Raw genomic sequence first — 18,245 nt, 5'->3', positions numbered from 1 at the left:
CAATTTACAGGTTTAGTTTGTTAAATTGAAGAACGATTTTGTATTAAAAAAGGGAAAGTAAAATAAAGTTTGTGCCGTGACCAGGATTCGAACCTGGGTTATTGCGACCACAACGCAATGTCCTAACCACTAGACGATCACGGCAAACTACTTGACCGAACGGCTGACATTGGTCTTCAATTTACAGGTTTAGTTTGTTAAATTGAATAAAGATTTTGTATTAAAAAAGGGATAGTAAAATATAGGGTTGTGCCGTGACCAGGATTCGAACCTGGGTTATTGCGATCACAACGCAATGTCCTAACCACTAGACGATCACGGCAAACTACTTGACCGTACGGCTGACATTGGTCTTCAATTTACAGGTTTAGTTTGTTAAATTGAATACAGATTTTGTATTCAAAAAGGGATAGTAAAATGAAGTTTGTGCCGTGACCAGGATTCGAACCTGGGTTATTGCGACCACAACGCAATGTCCTAACCACTAGACGATCACGGCAAACTACTTGACCGAACGGCTGACATTGGTCTTCAATTTACAGGTTTAGTTTGTTAAATTGAATAAAGATTTTGTATTAAAAAAGGGATAGTAAAATATAGGGTTGTGCCGTGACCAGGATTCGAACCTGGGTTATTGCGACCACAACGCAATGTCCTAACCACTAGACGATCACGGCAAACTACTTGACCGTACGGCTGACATTGGTCTTCAGTTTACAGGTTTAGTTTGTTAAATTGAAGAAAGATTTTGTATTAAAAAAGGGATAGTAAAATAAAGTTTGTGCCGTGACCAGGATTCGAACCTGGGTTATTGCGACCACAACGCAATGTCCTAACCACTAGACGATCACGGCAAGCTACCTGACCGTAAGACTGATAACGTCTTCTTTTTGAAGGTTTAGTTTGTTAAAATGAAAACAGATTTTTATATTAAAAAAAAGGAAATTAAATTAAACTTTGTGCCATGACAAGGATCCGAACCTGGGTAAAACGAACAATGGAAAGCTTATGAGAACAACTTCCTCTAATATAACGTAATTTTTAAGAAAGAGGTAATTAACTCACTCTGTCAATAACAGATTTTAGTTGAAGCCTTTTATTATGCATCTGAAAGCACACAAAAGTAACACAACAAGGCAAGAGTGTTTTTTTTTTCATTTTCATTATCCTCTTGCAAAAATTGATGACCAATAATTTATTCCAATTCACATGTTATTCATTTTTTATGAATTGGGAAACACCAAGAGAGAATTTACTGGTCTTTGACAATATTACCAATTAATGTGTCAAATGCCATTAAATCACACAAAATGGACCCCATGCTATTCTCAGACTGTAAAACAAATAAAAGGTGTCATGGCTAGGGGCTCATTATTGGTTTGTCATACGAACCAGAACGGTTGTCTGTATGATTACTCAATTATTGTCAGCAGTCAAGCGAACATAGTGAATGGTCCGGGATCCCAGGAGACCTCTCAGCTCGTTTATAATATATCAAAAATTGCTCTTTTTTTGTGGACTTGCTTGAGCTTTCTGACAGATAACGAGGGTCATCGTTTGGGATGACAGCATTTTTATGCACTATATTTTGCATTCATGATGATTCCGTACTACGATTACCTTGATTCAAGATAAAGTCAAACAAGTGGTGGTTGGTGTGATGTTGCTAAAGCGCCTTCAATTGTACGTATGTTGTCTTTGATTCAAGACAATATTAGTTTGCGGTTGCGAAAATGCCGTAATTGATGCTTCCTCTCTTTACAGAATTGGGAAGAAACAAAATTCTTGGAGATCACAGATTTACATAGAACTCACACGGTCTAATGATGACGATATGTAGAAAACATCCCTTGAAATATTTCTGTCTGAAACTTCATATTTGGTGAGAAATGAATAATCTAATTTCGCGTTTGGAGTTTATCGCTCAGTGAGCGTTTTATTCATTTTTTTTTGGGGGGGGGGGGGGGGGCATCGATGCAATGCAAAATTTGTAATCGGTTTTTCAATACTCTCTTGTGAACCAGACGGCCGATCGATCTCAAACTTCTATAGGTTTGTCAGTTTATGTAAAGTGCTTACACTGCCAGCAAAGATATTATGGCCTTTTGGCATCAAGTTAAGATATGGCCTTTATGGCATTACGCCCTCTTTGGTATAATTTAAAGGAACACGTTGCCTTGGATCGGACGAGTTGGTCTTTGAAAAGCGTTTGTAACCGTTTGCTATTAAATGCATATGGTTAGAAATGAATCGTAATAATAAACAATTTGGGGTCACTGAGAGAACTACAGTACTCGCCAGGGTACTCGCGGCTGTATTTTTGTCTGGCTACGTCACCCGGAAAACTGAACACGCCGGAAAGCTTAAACCGTTCCAACAACGTGGTGAAATGTCCGGCTACGTCACCCGGAAAACTGAACACGGCGGAAGACTGAAACCGCCACACCGGACCCTAAATTCGACAGAGCCTAGTCGGAGATTTTTGGGTCTGGGAACCAGACTAGCAATGAGAGTTTTCAGTCATCAGAGAGGCTGACTATAGAGGGCGGTATTTTGTTTTCCCAAGGGGGCTAGGTGCGTGTGCAAAGTCGCCCACCACAAAGTCGCCCACCACAAAGTCGCCCCTCACTTACAAAGTCGCCCCCTGTCAAAGTCGCCCCTCACAAAGTCGCCCCCTGACATAGTCGCCCCCAACAAAGTCGCCCTCGTCACATTCGCCCCCTAACAAAGTCGCCCAAGAAGATTTCACTAAGTGAGGGCGCCCTTTGTTAACGGTTTAGATTCAACCATTGGAGATTCCAGGCTTGGCGAATGCTCTGTCTTTTCGCTAGATAACTAATTAGCTATTTTCTTTTTTTTATACTTTGAATTGGCCTTCTAATATTATGTAAATCTGTATCGAACATAGACAGTTTTCTGAATTAAATTAAGCATGCCAACCATTTAAGATTGTATACATAATTATTGCTGTGCATAATTTTTATTCCCTACCGGAAACATATTTTTATACCCAATATTTTTAGTTAATATTTTTAATCAATTTGTTTTAACAATAAACAATTGTTATGACTAAAATGTGATTTTGTCTGTAGGCCTAGTGGTCGACTTAGGGTTTTAATTAAAGTTAAAGTTAAAAATTTCCGGAAATAGTGATAAAATCTCAGCACATTTGAATAAGTGGAGTATTATGTTGCTATTGGCCCTCTACAAATCGTAGATATTATTATCCCATACTTGGCTGACCAACTTGGATAAAGGTATCTCACATGGCCCTCTACAAATCATGGATATTATTATCCCATGCCCTCTACAATATTCATGGACGAATTTCCTCATGGACAATATCCCATACTTGTCTGGTCATGTTGGATATTGTTATCTCGCTCGTTGTTTCTATCAATCCAACTTAATCATAGTTCAAAGGCAGTATGATGTCGAATTAGGACCTCAGAAACTGAATACAATGTAGATTATTTTATCCACCTTTGACCGAGGGGCCCCACTTAGTGGTAAGCATTGTCTGGCAATAGGGAGCTACAACATACAAGGACAAGGACCTCAAACTTACGTGATAACTTTTACTGTTGACATACTGAGCGAGCAATAGTTAACTTTGGAAATACTGGCTGTTCTTTACGAGCCTGGACTAATATCGGACATTATCTATGTACTTTTATATTTTTATATGTTTTCCAACAGCCGCAACCCCCGCGATTTTCCACTACCCCCCCCCCCCCTACCCGTACACAACGCTACATTTTTGCAGTGGGGGTGACGCGCGAAGCGCGGCATCCCGCTAGTGAATATTCCCCGCTAGTATAACTAGAAGATCACCGGAGGCTCGTAGTGGTGTGGTGATGACGACCAAGCAGCATAGATGAATCACACTGAATTCACCAACTTAAGACAGTCCAAACTTCTCAAAATAAACACTCGTGAAATAATTATTTTTCCATCACCCTCAGGTTCACTTCTGCTTGATAATTTATTTGATGTATATATATTCCGTACATAAAATGTAAATAACCTGTTATATATATATATTATTTTAGTGTTCTAATATCTAAAAGAAGCTGCTACAACACAAAGATTAAACACGCTCAAACCCGTCGTGCACGCTCAAAATGCCGTAGCATTCCTTCTGTAACGGCATGAAGGGGCCTACATTTCGTCTTCCCCCCCCCCCCCCGGGTTAGAGCCTCGGATGTGACGATAAGCCATATTGAACCCTTGCAAGCGCGTCACATGCAGCAACTGATGCCACGCTCACCATGTTGTTTTAATTTAACTTCTTTCTATCTATCTATGCTGGTACTCATCAGTCAATTTCAATTACACTAAAAAAAAATTAAAAAACAGTTTTCAGTCAGCTCTTTATGAAAAATATAACAAACCCAGTACCAGTAGTCAGTACGTCCTATAACATTCCTGTGGTTTTGAACAAGCTGTGTTCCTTCCTATTCTTACGAACACTACAATTATAATTACTAATTAGTAATATTATACATAGTGAAGTACTAGGCCTACTGAATGTGAAACACACACAAACTTAAAGCTAACATTAACAATAACTCTGTAGCTATAGCATGACTAGAGGGTAGAGCAGTAGGTTATCATTATGCCTGATTTTGGTCCAGTTCTTTGCTCATTTAAAAGTGCTCGTTCTCTGTGCAATGTAAATGTACAAGTATGCACTCTTTTGCAAGCTCAAGAAAGAGAGAGGAAATGGATGAAGAACACTGGGAAAGACTTGCACTTTGAAAATCGTAATAGCAATAATGAATGGTAAATAATACAATACTCTGCACCCATCAATCTTATGTGAGAGTTCAACAAAAAACAGAAAATTTTCATTTTGGGAAAAAAAGGTATTAAAACCTGGATTTTTAATTTGTTTGGTAAAAGTGTAGATACCATGAAAATATATGCTCATTGTTGAATACATTATAAAATCGCTCAATACTTTTTCCTGTATAAACCTCTTTTTATTGTGTGCTTATTCTAGGAGCCAAAAGCAGTGATCCGTTGTCACAGACTACACACCATCAGTGTTCAACTGTTTGACATCTCCCCAGAAACGACATCAAACTTACTTGAGGAGGACAGACTCCAAAAAGAGGAGAAAAGAAGCGAGTGCTAGATGTGAAGCAGCACAAGGCTTGGTGAATTTGTCATACTCAGAGACTCCGGCAACATCTACTAACTGTACTGCAACATCAACACAAAAATCTAGCTCCAGCACACCGAATCAATGGGAAGTACAAACAGAACTTAGATTTGCTGACATTACTTCTCTACATGATGAATGTCAGGCTTTACGTAAAGAAAATGCTCTCCTCAAGACCAAAATCGCAAACCTTGCCATTGATGAAGATTCTCTTCAGAACAATGTTGAAAAAGTGAAAACTGTAACTGGTCTGTGTTAATTTCATGTCCTCACAGGAATACTGGCTCTTATATCTGTTCATTTGAGACCTTCAAAGACTTTATCTAACTTTCAGCAGCTACTGATGGCATTAATGCGTTTACGGTTTAATATGAACACTCAATACATTGCATTTGTTTTTGATATTCATGTATCAACTGTATCTCGTATTTTCACAAATGTGTTAAATTTGCTGTACACACAGCTTGTCCCATTGACAGTACGCTGGCCAGCAAGAGAAGAACTAAGAAAAACAATGCCAAGATGTTTTAAGGAAAAATTTCCAAAGTGTTCAAGTGTTATAGATTGTTTTGAAGTTTTTATTGAGAAACCCTCTTAATTTTCTGCCCGATCACAAACATATTCACATTACAAAGCACACAATACAGTTAAGTATTTGATAAGTATTTCTCCCCAAGGTACAATTACATTTATTTCTAAGGGTTGGGGAGGCAGAACAAGTGACAAAGAATTAACTGAAAAGTCTGGTTATTTAAGGAAATTATTGCAAGGTGACACCGTCTTGGCCGATAGAGGGTTTGACATGCAGGACACATTTGGTGTATATGGTGTTAAACTACAAATTCCATCATTCACAAGAGGTAAGCAACAGCTAAGTGCCATGGAGGTGGAGACAACGAGAGTGATTGCCTCTGTTCGCATTCATGTGGAGAGAGTAATAGGTGTAGTAAGGCAGAAATATACTATGTTGGAGGGGACCATCCCTATTACCCTCTTAAAAAAAGATAATACCTATGATGTAACCACTCTTGACAAAATTGTTCATGTGTCGTGTGCTCTTGTCAATACTTGTATGTCAGTTATTCCTCCAGATTAAAGAATGGGCATGTGCTAAATTTAAGGAAATGGGCCAAAATATCGAACCAATTGAAAGAAACAATAGTCTAAATAAACTCATAACTATAAATAAAAGTAAAAAGCTCACTCGGTTACATGTATTGTAATATGAGATTAAGTATTTATTATTATGAAACAAGTCTTTGAAAGGCTCCATTCTAGTAAAAGATCATGAATATATTCTGATATGTGAGAACAGTAAGCCTTTTATGATCATTACAGCGCATTAATCGTTTCTCAGATTATCAGATACAAACACTTGATTGATCTCTAATCAATAGGGCATTTTAAGACAAAATAACTTGACAGGATGGTTTCTTCTGTTTCCATTTTGATAACAAGTAACCTTTGGGATAGAAACGACATCATCAAGGTATGACTCTACGTAAACACTTAGTTAAGTAGACATGGCAAGTGGTTTACACTTGGTAATTGTTAAAGAGCAGTATCCTATAGCTTGTTGTTCCCTAACATACATATATGCATCATACCAAAAACTTTGAAAATTTGGGCTCAGTTAGTCATAGCACTTGCAAAAGAAAAAAACCACCATATTATTTGCAAAGAACTGTGTGCTTTCAGATGCTTCCCATGTCTGAAGCCTTTCTCAAATTTAGATGTTTGGTAAATAAGTACCCCTTTTTTAAAACTACACTGATCTGAAGGGTGTTGTTTCAAACACAATTAACAGCTCTCCAGTGCTCTTTACCAAGATGGTTGTAATTCTGTGGAATAATTGCCAAAGGTTTACTCTCCCTTTTAAAGACACTGGAGACTATTGGTAATTGTCAAAGACCAGTCTTCTCACTTGGTGTATCTCAACATATGCAGAAAATTTCAAATCTGTGAAAATTTGAACTCAATTGGTCGTCAAAGTTAAGATATAATAATGAAAGAAAAAATGCACAAGTTACGCACAAGTTATATGCTTTCAAATGCTTGATTTCGAGACCTCAGCTGAGGTCTCGAATTCAATTCAAATATTTTAGTGAGAATTTACTTCTTTCTCAAAAACCATGTTACTTCAGAGGGAGCTGTTTCTCACAATGTTTTATACTATCAACAGCTCTCCATTGCTCGTTGCCAAGTTAGTTTTTATGCCACCAAATCAATAATTATTTTGAGTAATTACCAACAATGTCCAGTGCCCTTTTAACAGCACAAACCATTTCAAAGCACAAAAGATTCTGTCTAACAAAATATAAAGGCATGATATACATTAGTAGCTTTGGTGATAATTGAGAAACAAAGTTGTTCAGTTTTTTAAATCTGAAAACTGGTTGTTTGTAAAGTTAATACTGGTGTGAATCCTCAGAAAAGTGCTGTGGTCTTTTGGATGGTTTTTGTGCATCTTCAGGTTATGAACAAGTTGTTAAATATTCTAGGTATGACAACAGATACTGAACCACTTTCTCTAATCTGATTGAGATGTCTTAGATTTTTCTCTAATTAACATACACAGGTAGCAGTCAGTAAAAGTGAGATTTTTTGCTAAATGGTAAATTAAATTTTGCTGAAAAATAAATGTACAAAGACTTGAAACAAAACACTAATTTTGCCTTCATTTGCTTTCTTTGTCTTAATAAACAATTATTCCTCTTCCTTTCTACAATCTTTACAGAACCACTTGCGCTTTGGAGCAACTTTTAGTTTAACACAGCTCATATGAAACTTTTTTATTTGACATTTATCAGAATAACATGAGACAAATTGTGCCTTCAAATCTGCTCGTCTGCAGTAGCACCACACTGTGGGCTGCCCTTCATTGCCAAAAGTAGCACTTAAATCCTGCACAGCTAAAGGCCTAGATTGTGTAAACCACTTTCCAATAACTTCAAACAAAATACAGACTTTATAAAAGGAAGAGACCTTTTCTAGTATACATTTAAAGAAATTTGCATTAAATTCTATCCTTTGTATGTGTATTTGTGATGGAATCCACACAACAAAATCACAGTACTTCCTTTTGGTTGAATGGAGTTGAGTTTGAATTTGATAGTAATACTGATGATTTTCCTTCAGTTGAGTACCTTGGTCAGATGTGGATAAATAAAATGAGGGGTCAGCACAAGCAGTCTCCATAGGGACATCCTTCTTACTGTAAGGACATTTAACCTCCAATACACCATCACCACAGCAGTCACAATGCACAAGGCCATCTGGTGTTGCTCCAATGAAGGGTGTGTCTGGATTGATGAACAACCCAGCATCATTGATAGAGAAGGATGAATGCTTTGATGCTGTGACTTTAAAATATGCTTCCCTTGCAGTGCGCTCATGATCACATCCCCATCTGCACAAAAACAATACATCCATGAACTATTTAGCATGATCACAAATAAGTAACAATTGATCAAAATATTTTAAATTATCACACAAGTGCCAGCGGAATACAGGAAAATATAGCCTGCGTCCTATATCCAACGAGGCCTTTGGTATTGTTTGATATGTTATATGTGACGCAGACCAATATATTTTTCATTATTCCACGAGCACACATGTGATAACACATATGATTTATCTTCCAGCCTCATTAAGTCAACATCAAAGTTTAAAATTTCAGAGCGTTATTTCATGACGAACAACGTGCACAGGCAAAGTTTAGAATGTAATTTTTGCACTGACCGTATGCCAACTACGTATGCGGAGCTTGACACATTGACACTCGCAATACGCAGAGAGCATTTTTCTTGTGCTAGCCACTTGTTGTGCTTAAAGGCAGTGAACACTATTGGTAATTGTCAAAGACAAGCCTTCACAGTTGGTGTACCTCAACATATGCATAAAATAACAAACCTGTGAAAATTTGAGCTCAATCCGTCATCGAACTTGCGAGATAATAATGAAAGAAATAAACACCCTTGTCACACAAAGTTGTGTTTGTTTAGATGGTTGATTTCGAGACCTCAAGTTCCAATCTGAGGTCTCGAAATCAAATTCGTGGAAAATTACTTCTTTCTCAAAAAATATGGCACTTCAGAGGGAGCCGTTTCTCACAACGTTTTATACCATGAACCTCTCCCCATTACTCGTCACCAAGAAAGGTTTTATGCTAATATATTTATTTTGAGTAATTACCAATAGTGTCCACTGTCTTTAAGCAGCTCTATAAAATTGGGCCCTGGGAGTAGGTTATGGCCTGATATCACACACTGATTAGAGCATCTGATTGGAGGATTAGCGCATATTGGAATCATTAGAAACTGAGAAAGCCAGGTCACATACGTAGTATAGTAAGAACGAACCTTGTTGCTGATGTTTCAAACTTATAAGCATCTGGGTAGCACACTCGTTTGATTAGGGAAACGGATGGTTTGTTTATGCTAGTGTGTGCCGCTGCTTTAATGTTGGATGCGGTTATCCTTCCTGCTCTCTGCTGGAACCAAATCGGCGATTTGGTTTGTTTCCGTGTAGCTTGCTCAAGTACGGCAGCCTGTAAATAACATAAATATGATTAATGATGTGCATTCCCTATGAATACAAATAGGCCCACTACATATACTCACCAACATAAATTGAAAAATCATAATCTTAGTAATATCAAAGTCTTATATAGTGCACGTATCTACCAACAGGGTACTCAAGGTTCTTAGTATCCTTGATTCTGATTGATCGATCCATAGCAACAAGAGTGTGATTTAAACCTATATTGCACGGCCCATATCACACCCTGCGTATGGTGTGTTCTATGTCATGGGTCAAGTTTGCTTGAAGATAAATATGTTATAGTTAGTCCATGATAGTTCAATAAATTCAAAACCAACGTTGATATTGGCTATACTGTTTTCAATATCGTATCGTGACGATATTATCGTCATAACGTCCAGACATTTTGGCATGTACATGTAGTGCCATTATTATCAACGTTTTTGAATGGTTAACATGAATTTGTTTTCAAATATCTCACCTGCTCATCAGTTATGCTTAGTCTTGACAGCACCTCCTCTGCTTTATCCTCCAACTGCTTGTAATTAAGAGTCAAGTTTTGTGGGTTGTAGTGGGTCATGATAGATGGCGGCAATGAATGTAGCTTAGGTATACAGTCAGCACTATACTGTGGGAGAGTTGACAACACAGTACTTTTTACACCACTATTGTACAATGCCTTGTAGAATTCGTCTCTGGCATGAAGGTGGAGGTAGGGGTTTGGCAGATGACTTTGGAGTTGGAACTTTGAAGTTGATGTCGGGCCTTGAGAAATCTACATCTGATGCAGGAACACATATTACTTGGGTTTTGGAACCTGGATTCAACCATCTGCATGGAAGATCAGTACAAGAAGCCCTCACTCTTGATCTGATAGCTGCTTCAACTGCAAATAGAACAGCAGTGATGTTGGAACAGGTTTCACCCATTCCGGCCATACATGTGCAATGTTTCCATCATCTTTTGCAGCCACCCATACCTTCAATGAAGCTTCATTTTGTTTCTGAGAATGTCCAACCTGATGGGTAAATAATTAAAGACTCATATTGGTATATTCATGAAACAATCATTAATGTTTTCTGAAACCATTATTATTCTCTCACAAGGTTCAATTGACTATCAAAAAGTAGATCTTAAACTACAGTTAAAATTGAGGCTAGAAAGACCTGCTCTTTGGAATGTTCCCATCCAGAGAAACACAGATGTAATAATGGAAATGGGCTTGGTCTTTCATTCAAGGAGTACAAATCCATGCAAGAAAATGGGTAAATTGCTTTTTAAAGAGCAATTTGCAAAGGATTCTGGGAACATAGGGCCTATGTGGGGGGGGGGGGGGCTGCCATTGCACCACTTTTTTGATCATGCAGTTTACCAATAAATTAATTGTTGCCCTTTTTTCAGCATGTTATTGCCCCCATCCCTTGATCCTTTATTATCAGTAGTAGTTGTTATCTTCAGTTCAGCACTGTACGCACTCTACAGTACTAGCACTGTACTCCAACTAGAATCTAGATTGTTCCCAATCCTTTTAAAACTAAATAATTAAATTTTGATCACTTCTTTTTATAGCCATGCCCAGCATGGTGACGGTCACCTTGTTGGTGGTAGCTAGTTATGTAAATGTTGCAAGTAAATGCCAGGTGAGGGATAATACATGTTAGAATAAACTGATAATTTTGTTGACTCGTATCGTATGCCGTGTATCACATCAGGCCGTTACTACAAGAAATGAAAGATTCGTTAATTTAATGGAGAATCTAGTACTAGTTGTTTCGAGGTACATACAATACGTACATGTACATTGCGTACTTAAGTCTTAAAGTATATCAAGTCACGATCACAAGTTGTACTTGTATGATTGTATAGTCAGTTAGTACTGATACGTAGATCGTACCCTGTACATCCCATGCCGTAAGAACAGTGTACTGTAAAGTAAATAGGCCTTTTATTACGTTTTTCCAACAATTCAACTTGTACTTACGGAAGCCGTCATGACATCATAATGGCGACCTTTTGTCTTTGAAGATCCCACGGCCACATCAACACCAGCAATCAGAAGGTTTCCAACTAACCCAGCTGTAAAGTATATTGTACGCTTCCAGGCTCTTGTAGCATTTCAACTCTGACCCCGAGTAATGAGAGGGTGTGTGTATTAAGTAGGTGAAAATGTCAGGGGATTGAACGTCTGGAATTTCTTTAGCACTGACTAACGATGTCATACGGTCTAGCGGAATGATGTACGGGTCACAGAAGCCACCTACCAATTCAATTTTTCCCACATACCTGGCCCGACTCACGAAATCCAAGTTTTCGGCGTATGCCGACAAGTATGGGGCAAAAGTTGCCATATTTCTGTTTAAGTTGAACGCAAATAAGTACGGACAAGGCGTATTTGACCTCAAAAAGTTGCGTATATGTCATAGGCAAACATGCAAATTTCTTGCGCGGTTGCCTACCAAATAGATGGCGGATCAAGCTCCGCCTACGGCTGGTGACGTCACGTGCAAAACCTGAATAGGTTTACGTGTAAGTGCCGCGTCGCCTAAAATGCGCACTTCACTGAATAACACACGTTTACATTGACCACCAAAATGGTGCATCCAAGATTATTCTGATGATGACGTTAGGTGAATTGGGTTAAAACTCATGTACACTACATAACAAGAGTGGACCTGATAACAAAAGTCCACATAATGTAGGGGATTGAAACACTGTGTGAACTTGCACACATTCACACAGTGTTATTTGAAAGTGTTGAAGAATATGATGCCACAACCCACCCACCCCAGTTTTGCCAGTGTTTATTACGCCACATCTTCTCTGACAAGTCTCAATCGTGAGGGGCCCAAAATGTCTTACCAGTAGAGACTTGATTTCTGCATGAGTGGAATGATGTCTTGATTCTGCATGTCTGCAGTGAAGCATTCCAGACAGAATAGCGACTGGAGAATGGCGTTCATGTAACACGTATTACCAAGATTTGAGAATCTGGCGGAAAAAGTGCACAACTCAGACAAATCGTCACCAACATTACAAACGGACACACACAAATACAAGTAAAAAGTAGCAATCCGGGAAAACAGCAATGAACATTTTTAAAATCAAGCTCTGTAAAAAAAGTTATGGGTATTTTCAACTAGCTTTCTAACAATGGTTTCTTGATGCTTTGAACTTTATACATGCGTCGAAGATTGCAAAAAGGCATTTTCCGTTTTCACAAACTGACACCAGATAATACAACAAATAAGCAAAAAATAAAAAGCACATTGCACATTGAGACATTTGAGATAAAAACTAATTAATGTTATTATTGTTATAGATGGTAATGTTACATTGGTGCTAAAGAATATTATGCAGTACCCGTATTGGCAGTTCGAATCCTATGTTAACATCTATTATATCGTTGTGGTACCCGCTGCCAATAGGATTCAAACTGCCTCTAGCTACTGGCAGTCACGGTAGTCTTATTGGTAAGACACTGCTCTAGAATTGCAAGGGTTGTGGGTTCGAATCCCACCCGAGTAACATGCTGGTGATATTTTTCCACAGCAATCGGGAAAGTACTGAGTATACAGTGCTAACACACATCGGTGAAAGGGTAAAAAAGTAATAATAATACTTTTTTTTTTAAGTGTGTGAATGACCTACCCTTGTAGACTGATCTGAGACGTCTTGACTGCTGTGGGGATGCTCTTCTGCCTCCAGCCGGGTAGCTTGTGATCGGGTACAACCTCTTTGAGTTAGAGACGCTCAGGAATCCAGGGGTACGCTTTACCGTGACGTTAGAGTTGGTTTGCCTGAGGGGACAAACAACATTAAGAATATGGGACTTGAGGCATTGCACGGTGGGGTATCAATAACCTAGGTATCAATGTTAGCGATAACAACATGCGTATCTACTTGCTAGGTAGATTTCCTACCTTCTGCCTAGGTAGTATTTAAGAAGCAGGACAGTTCTTTTCAGAACTGAGAAGTCTCCCCAATAGACCCTTTCCATGAAATATTATGTAAATTGCACATAGCGCGTGCGCACTAACGTTTTGGTTGGCAAAATGAGGGAGCATCGCGCTGTTTTTTTAAACGGCTAATGGGTGCGTGACGCAGACGCGATTGCGCGTCTGCAACCAACAGGGTCTGTACGCATGCATGAATGTAATTAGCATAAATTATTTCATGGGTAGGGTCCATTCAGAGAATCTAATCTGAGGTAGTAGAGAAGTCTCCCGAATTAAAAAAAAGTTGTTGTGCTCTAAAGAAATCAACATCAGGTTGTGAGGACAAATAGAACTAATGCCATGTAAAAAATAACATGTTTTTTTAAGGCCCCACTTTAAAAAAAACCAATAAACTCACCTTGATTGTAGCAATGCATCCGTGGCAGAGTAACCAGCAATCTGGCGCCCTCTACTGTAGAAAGCTGATGCATTGGAAACCGGCTTGGGGGCAGCTGCAAGTCAGGGTTTAAAAAAAGAATTCACTAGTATTCTCATACTTTGTATTGTTACTAAAAATGACACTTCATCTAAGCCCTAAGCGGATATAGGCACGGGAAAATTCTGCATTTTAGATGCTCTGTGGTGCAATCTTTGGTAAATTTTGAGGGGGGACATTTGATATAGTGTCCCCCACCCTTCTAAAAAGTTGTGTCATCCTTAGCCCCCAGGATTAATGCCCATGGCGAGACACAGGGTTTGTCTTACACAGTGCAATACTTGGGCTTCATGATTAAGGTGGTCAAAAAGATGGGGGGACATTTGATATTGTGCCCCCTTCCCCTTGTCACCCCCCCCCCCACCCCCACCTATTTGATGCCCACCACCATTAGTAGGATTTGAAACTTTGTATGGTGGAATTATAACTATAAGAACATTTTGCGATAACACTATGTGAATCTCTTTATGAGTAGTGTTGGTTCGGAAAAGAACTATTGGTTAAAGACTCATGTTTCTATTAATATACGCTGATCATCTACAGGAGAAAAATCATAAGAAAGACTGTACATACTGTTTGTCTAGACGCTACTGCTCGTCGAAAGTACTTCAGTAGGGTTCTCTACGCAACCTAAAATAAACGACAAATATCGGATAAATTTACATCAGCTGTGTAGTTGCACGTTTTGTGTGCATTTGATCACTAGGCATAGTTAATTTTTTACAGTATTACATTTGAGAACCACCAGTTCCTTAAAAGCTCAGATATGCCTAGTTCATTTGATGGGTCATAATAAATAATTTGCAGAAAATAATTAACTATTTGTCTTTTTAACGACAAATAAAGCATCAAAGTCTTTTGGGAAAAAAAATTACACACAAATTTCACAAGTACCTACATGTGAGGTGAAACTAAACATGGATTGGAAATCACTAACAAGGCAATTATTTTTTTAGAAACCTCTTTCATCAGTGAAAAGGGTACAAAAGAATTTAGGCATTGCATGGTGAGGTATCAATATATATTTGGTTTGCGGTAACACCATGTGTCTTTCTACTTGCCAGGTAGAGTTTGTTCTTAGAGAACTGTCTTTCTTTATTCTACTACCACAAAGAGTAGATTATCAGATTTTTGAGAGACTTGTTCTGAAAAGAACTGTCCTGCTTTGTAACTATACCCGGGCGGAAGGTATAGAAAATTGGCTGGGACAACTACTTTAGCTTTATAGGATCATAATTAACTGCACTACTATACCGCGGAGTCAATCTCTTGACGATGACTAGAGCAAGCTAGTCAAAACGTTGAGACCAATTCAAGAACTGGATAGTGATTTGGTTCCCTATTGGGCAATCCTTATAGGCTTCTGCTTGCTTTTTGTTGATATGTCTCTAATTATTTTACTAATAATGTAGAAATTACACATTTCTACTTATTGTTGCTGTGTGTTAGTTTTTAAAGCCTAAGTGAATAAATAAATAAACAAATAAATAAATTACTTGATGGATTGGAATTGGACCAAAATTAAGTACAGTTTCAAGAAAAAGGACAAAGCTTTATGGAAAGATTTCTCCAAACTGTAATAACCTGGTTGTCTCTTCGTCTTTTATCCATATGCTTCAAGTCCTCTGCATTCTTCTCACTCAGCCTCTTCCTTGATTCAACCTCTTCCCTGCAAACAGTCAATCAAAACAAACAAAGCTTGGTAAATAACACCAAACTCACAAATCTCAACTCATGTTAATCCGGCATGGGTAGGCCTATCGTCTTCTTGATACTCCAAGAGTTTATGAAGACGCACCAAAAATTCAATCCATACTCAGTGATACCGCCTCTTGAAATACATAATTCTAAAAACTCCCCCTTTCTGGAGCTCCAGCCCTGGCCCCACGCGTCGACCTGGTATTCTTTTAAAACGTAAGAGCCCATAATTTAATAACAACAAGTATGCTAGTAGTAGTACAATAATTTCGCTGCATTGGCCTGCAACCCCCCCCCCCCCTCCCCCTGGGTTAAACAACAGAGGAACTGCAGTTGAAATGACCAGATAGAGAAAGGACCAATAATACTATAATTGCAGTATCAGCCGCCAGACTTGAGATTTGCTGAATTGGGCCCGCCAGACACCCCCCCCCCCTCCTGGGTTAAACATCTGAGGAACCACCTAAAACCAAGTTGAAATGACCACTGATGACACTATTCCCAATACGCTTGCCCTATACACAGAATTCACTGCTTCCGCAAGCGCTGATTCTTTGCTCACGGTAAGCAGTGCCATGAAATTGGGCCCTGCTGGAGCTGTTTATAACCGGCTTTCTGAGCTAGCCTTTTAAGCGTAGAATGCCTAGAAACGTGGAGTAGGCACGCGCAAAAGCCAAAATTCGCCGCTAACCCATGAATACGCTTGCCGTATACACAGAATTCCCTGCTTCCGTAAGCACTGATTTTTTTGCTTACGGTAAGCAGAGCCATGAAATTGGGCCCAGTTGGAGCTGTTTATAACCGGCCGGCTTCCGCGTGTCAGGCCCACGTACGCCAATATACTCATGCCGAATGCGCAATTCATAGCTTTTAGTAACAGGGCGTAATCTATTTCTAAGCGCGCGCGAATATCTATTTCTAAGCGCGCTTTTTAACAAAAGGGCATTTATGAATGGGAATAAAAGAGTAGTGACTTGTTCTTAAACGTATGTTGCCGTGCGATATAGGCCCTCGCCTTCTGCTCGGGCCTTTATCACCTGGCAACGACCCTGCTGGTTTTAAACAGCCAATAAAGAACTCGTCGCTTCCCTTTTGTTCCCCTATCAAATGTCCATCAATTGAACAGATAAACAGCTAGTTCTTGAACTTGGTTCATGAACTGCTCTAATGAATATGTTGTGAACTGTTTAAGGCATGTTCATAGACTGATCATGAACATTCTTGAAAGTTCATCGAGTCAAATTCCATCTTACCTGATGGGGTAGATTGGTTAGATGCATAGAGCTATATATACATACGTATATACAGCTGATGACAATTAGTTAACAACAGGGTGGACCACGTGAAGGTTGTCATCTCCCACCCCACAAAAGGGATCGTAATACATCTGAGTGTGTAACCATTACAACAATTGCTTCTTTGTAATGTTACCCCCTCTAATTATTATTTATTATTATTATTATTTTACGTTATTATTATATTATAAAACCTTGTTCATGAGTACTCTATACAGCTAAGACAATGGCATGACCTTTGTATACATACAACCTTGTTAATGAGTAATCTATACAGCTAAGACAATGTCATGACCTTTGTAATTATAAACCTTGTTAATGAGTACTCTATACAGATAAGATAATGTCATGACCTTTGTAATTATAAAACCTTGTTAATGAGTACTCTTTACAGCTAAGACAATGTCATGACCTTTGTAATTATAAAACCTTGTTAATGAGTACTCTTTACAGCTAAGACAATGTCATGGCCTTGTATTTATAAAACCTTGTTAATGAGTACTCTATACAGCTAAGACAATGTCATGACCTTTGTAATTATAAAAACTTGTTAATGAGTACTCTATACAGCTAAGACAATGTCATGACCTTTGTAATTATAAAACCTTTTAATGAGTACTCTATACAGCTAAGACAATGTCATGACCTTTGTAATTATAAAACCTTGTTAATGAGTACTCTATACAGCTAAGACAATGTCATGACCTTTGTAATTATAAAACCTTGTTAATGAGTACTCTATACAGCTAAGACAATGTCATGACCTTTGTAATTATAAAACCTTGTTAATATACAGCTAAGACAATGTCATGACCTTTGTAATGATAAAACCTTGTTAATGAGTACTCTATACAGCTAAGACAATGTCATGACCTTTGTTATTATAAAACCTTGTTAATGAGTACTCTATACAGCTAAGACAATGTCATGACCTTTGTAATTATAAAACCTTGTTAATGAGTACTCTATACAGCTAAGACAATGTCATGACCTTTGTTATTATAAAACCTTGTTAATGAGTACTCTTTACAGCTAAGACAATGTCATGACCTTTGTTATTATAAAACCTTGTTAATGAGTACTCTATACAGCTAAGACAATGTCATGACCTT

General features: G+C 38.3%; 1 protein-coding gene, 1 long non-coding RNA gene and 5 other non-coding genes across 8 annotated transcripts; all 7 read right to left on the bottom strand.

The window, feature by feature from the left end:
* Positions 1-72: 72 nt before the first annotated feature.
* Trnah-gug lies at positions 73-144 on the bottom strand. The gene has a single exon. It is a non-coding gene; the product is annotated as a tRNA-His (tRNA).
* Positions 145-250: 106 nt separating this feature from the next.
* Trnah-gug lies at positions 251-322 on the bottom strand. The gene has a single exon. It is a non-coding gene; the product is annotated as a tRNA-His (tRNA).
* A 105-nt stretch (positions 323-427) lies between these two features.
* On the bottom strand, positions 428-499 carry Trnah-gug. The gene has a single exon. It is a non-coding gene; the product is annotated as a tRNA-His (tRNA).
* A 106-nt stretch (positions 500-605) lies between these two features.
* Trnah-gug lies at positions 606-677 on the bottom strand. Its single transcript has one exon. It is a non-coding gene; the product is annotated as a tRNA-His (tRNA).
* Positions 678-782: 105 nt separating this feature from the next.
* Positions 783-854, bottom strand: Trnah-gug. Its single transcript has one exon. It is a non-coding gene; the product is annotated as a tRNA-His (tRNA).
* A 6,501-nt stretch (positions 855-7,355) lies between these two features.
* On the bottom strand, positions 7,356-12,089 carry LOC117296806. Of its 2 annotated transcripts, XM_033779869.1 has the most exons (4): positions 11,691-11,795; positions 10,191-10,727; positions 9,529-9,716; positions 7,356-8,576 (listed from the first exon to the last, which is right to left on the bottom strand). In XM_033779869.1, the coding sequence occupies exons 2-4, from the start codon at positions 10,287-10,289 to the stop codon at positions 7,874-7,876; spliced, it is 990 nt and encodes a 329-aa protein (XP_033635760.1). In that variant the 5' UTR covers positions 10,290-10,727; positions 11,691-11,795; the 3' UTR covers positions 7,356-7,873. The 2 variants fall into 2 exon arrangements, with proteins under 2 accessions (XP_033635760.1, XP_033635761.1); XM_033779870.1 differs by lacking the exons at positions 9,529-9,716; positions 10,191-10,727; positions 11,691-11,795 and adding an exon at positions 11,921-12,089.
* A 430-nt stretch (positions 12,090-12,519) lies between these two features.
* Positions 12,520-15,766, bottom strand: LOC117296408. The gene is made up of 5 exons (XR_004519755.1): positions 15,725-15,766; positions 14,714-14,770; positions 14,063-14,156; positions 13,358-13,506; positions 12,520-12,697 (listed from the first exon to the last, which is right to left on the bottom strand). It is a non-coding gene; the product is annotated as an uncharacterized LOC117296408 (long non-coding RNA).
* Between the last annotated feature and the right edge of the window lie 2,479 nt (positions 15,767-18,245).

This window comes from Asterias rubens, chromosome 11, assembly GCF_902459465.1.
Source record: "Asterias rubens chromosome 11, eAstRub1.3, whole genome shotgun sequence".
In the NCBI taxonomy this organism is placed as follows: domain Eukaryota; kingdom Metazoa; phylum Echinodermata; class Asteroidea; order Forcipulatida; family Asteriidae; genus Asterias; species Asterias rubens.
The sequence above is the reverse complement of the archived record's forward strand: the minus strand, read 5'-3'. Positions and strand labels throughout refer to the sequence as shown.

Bases quoted from the DNA above. Each gene is read 5' to 3' on its own strand.
- LOC117296806 (XM_033779869.1), bottom strand. From the start codon at position 10,289: ATGACCCACTACAACCCACAAAACTTGACTCTTAATTACAAGCAGTTG. The intron at 9,717-10,190 runs GTGAGATATTTG...TGTTATTTACAG, and splicing joins TAAGCATAACTGATGAGCAG to GCTGCCGTACTTGAGCAAGC. The intron at 8,577-9,528 runs GTTCGTTCTTAC...GTTTTTGTGCAG, and splicing joins TTTGAAACATCAGCAACAAG to ATGGGGATGTGATCATGAGC.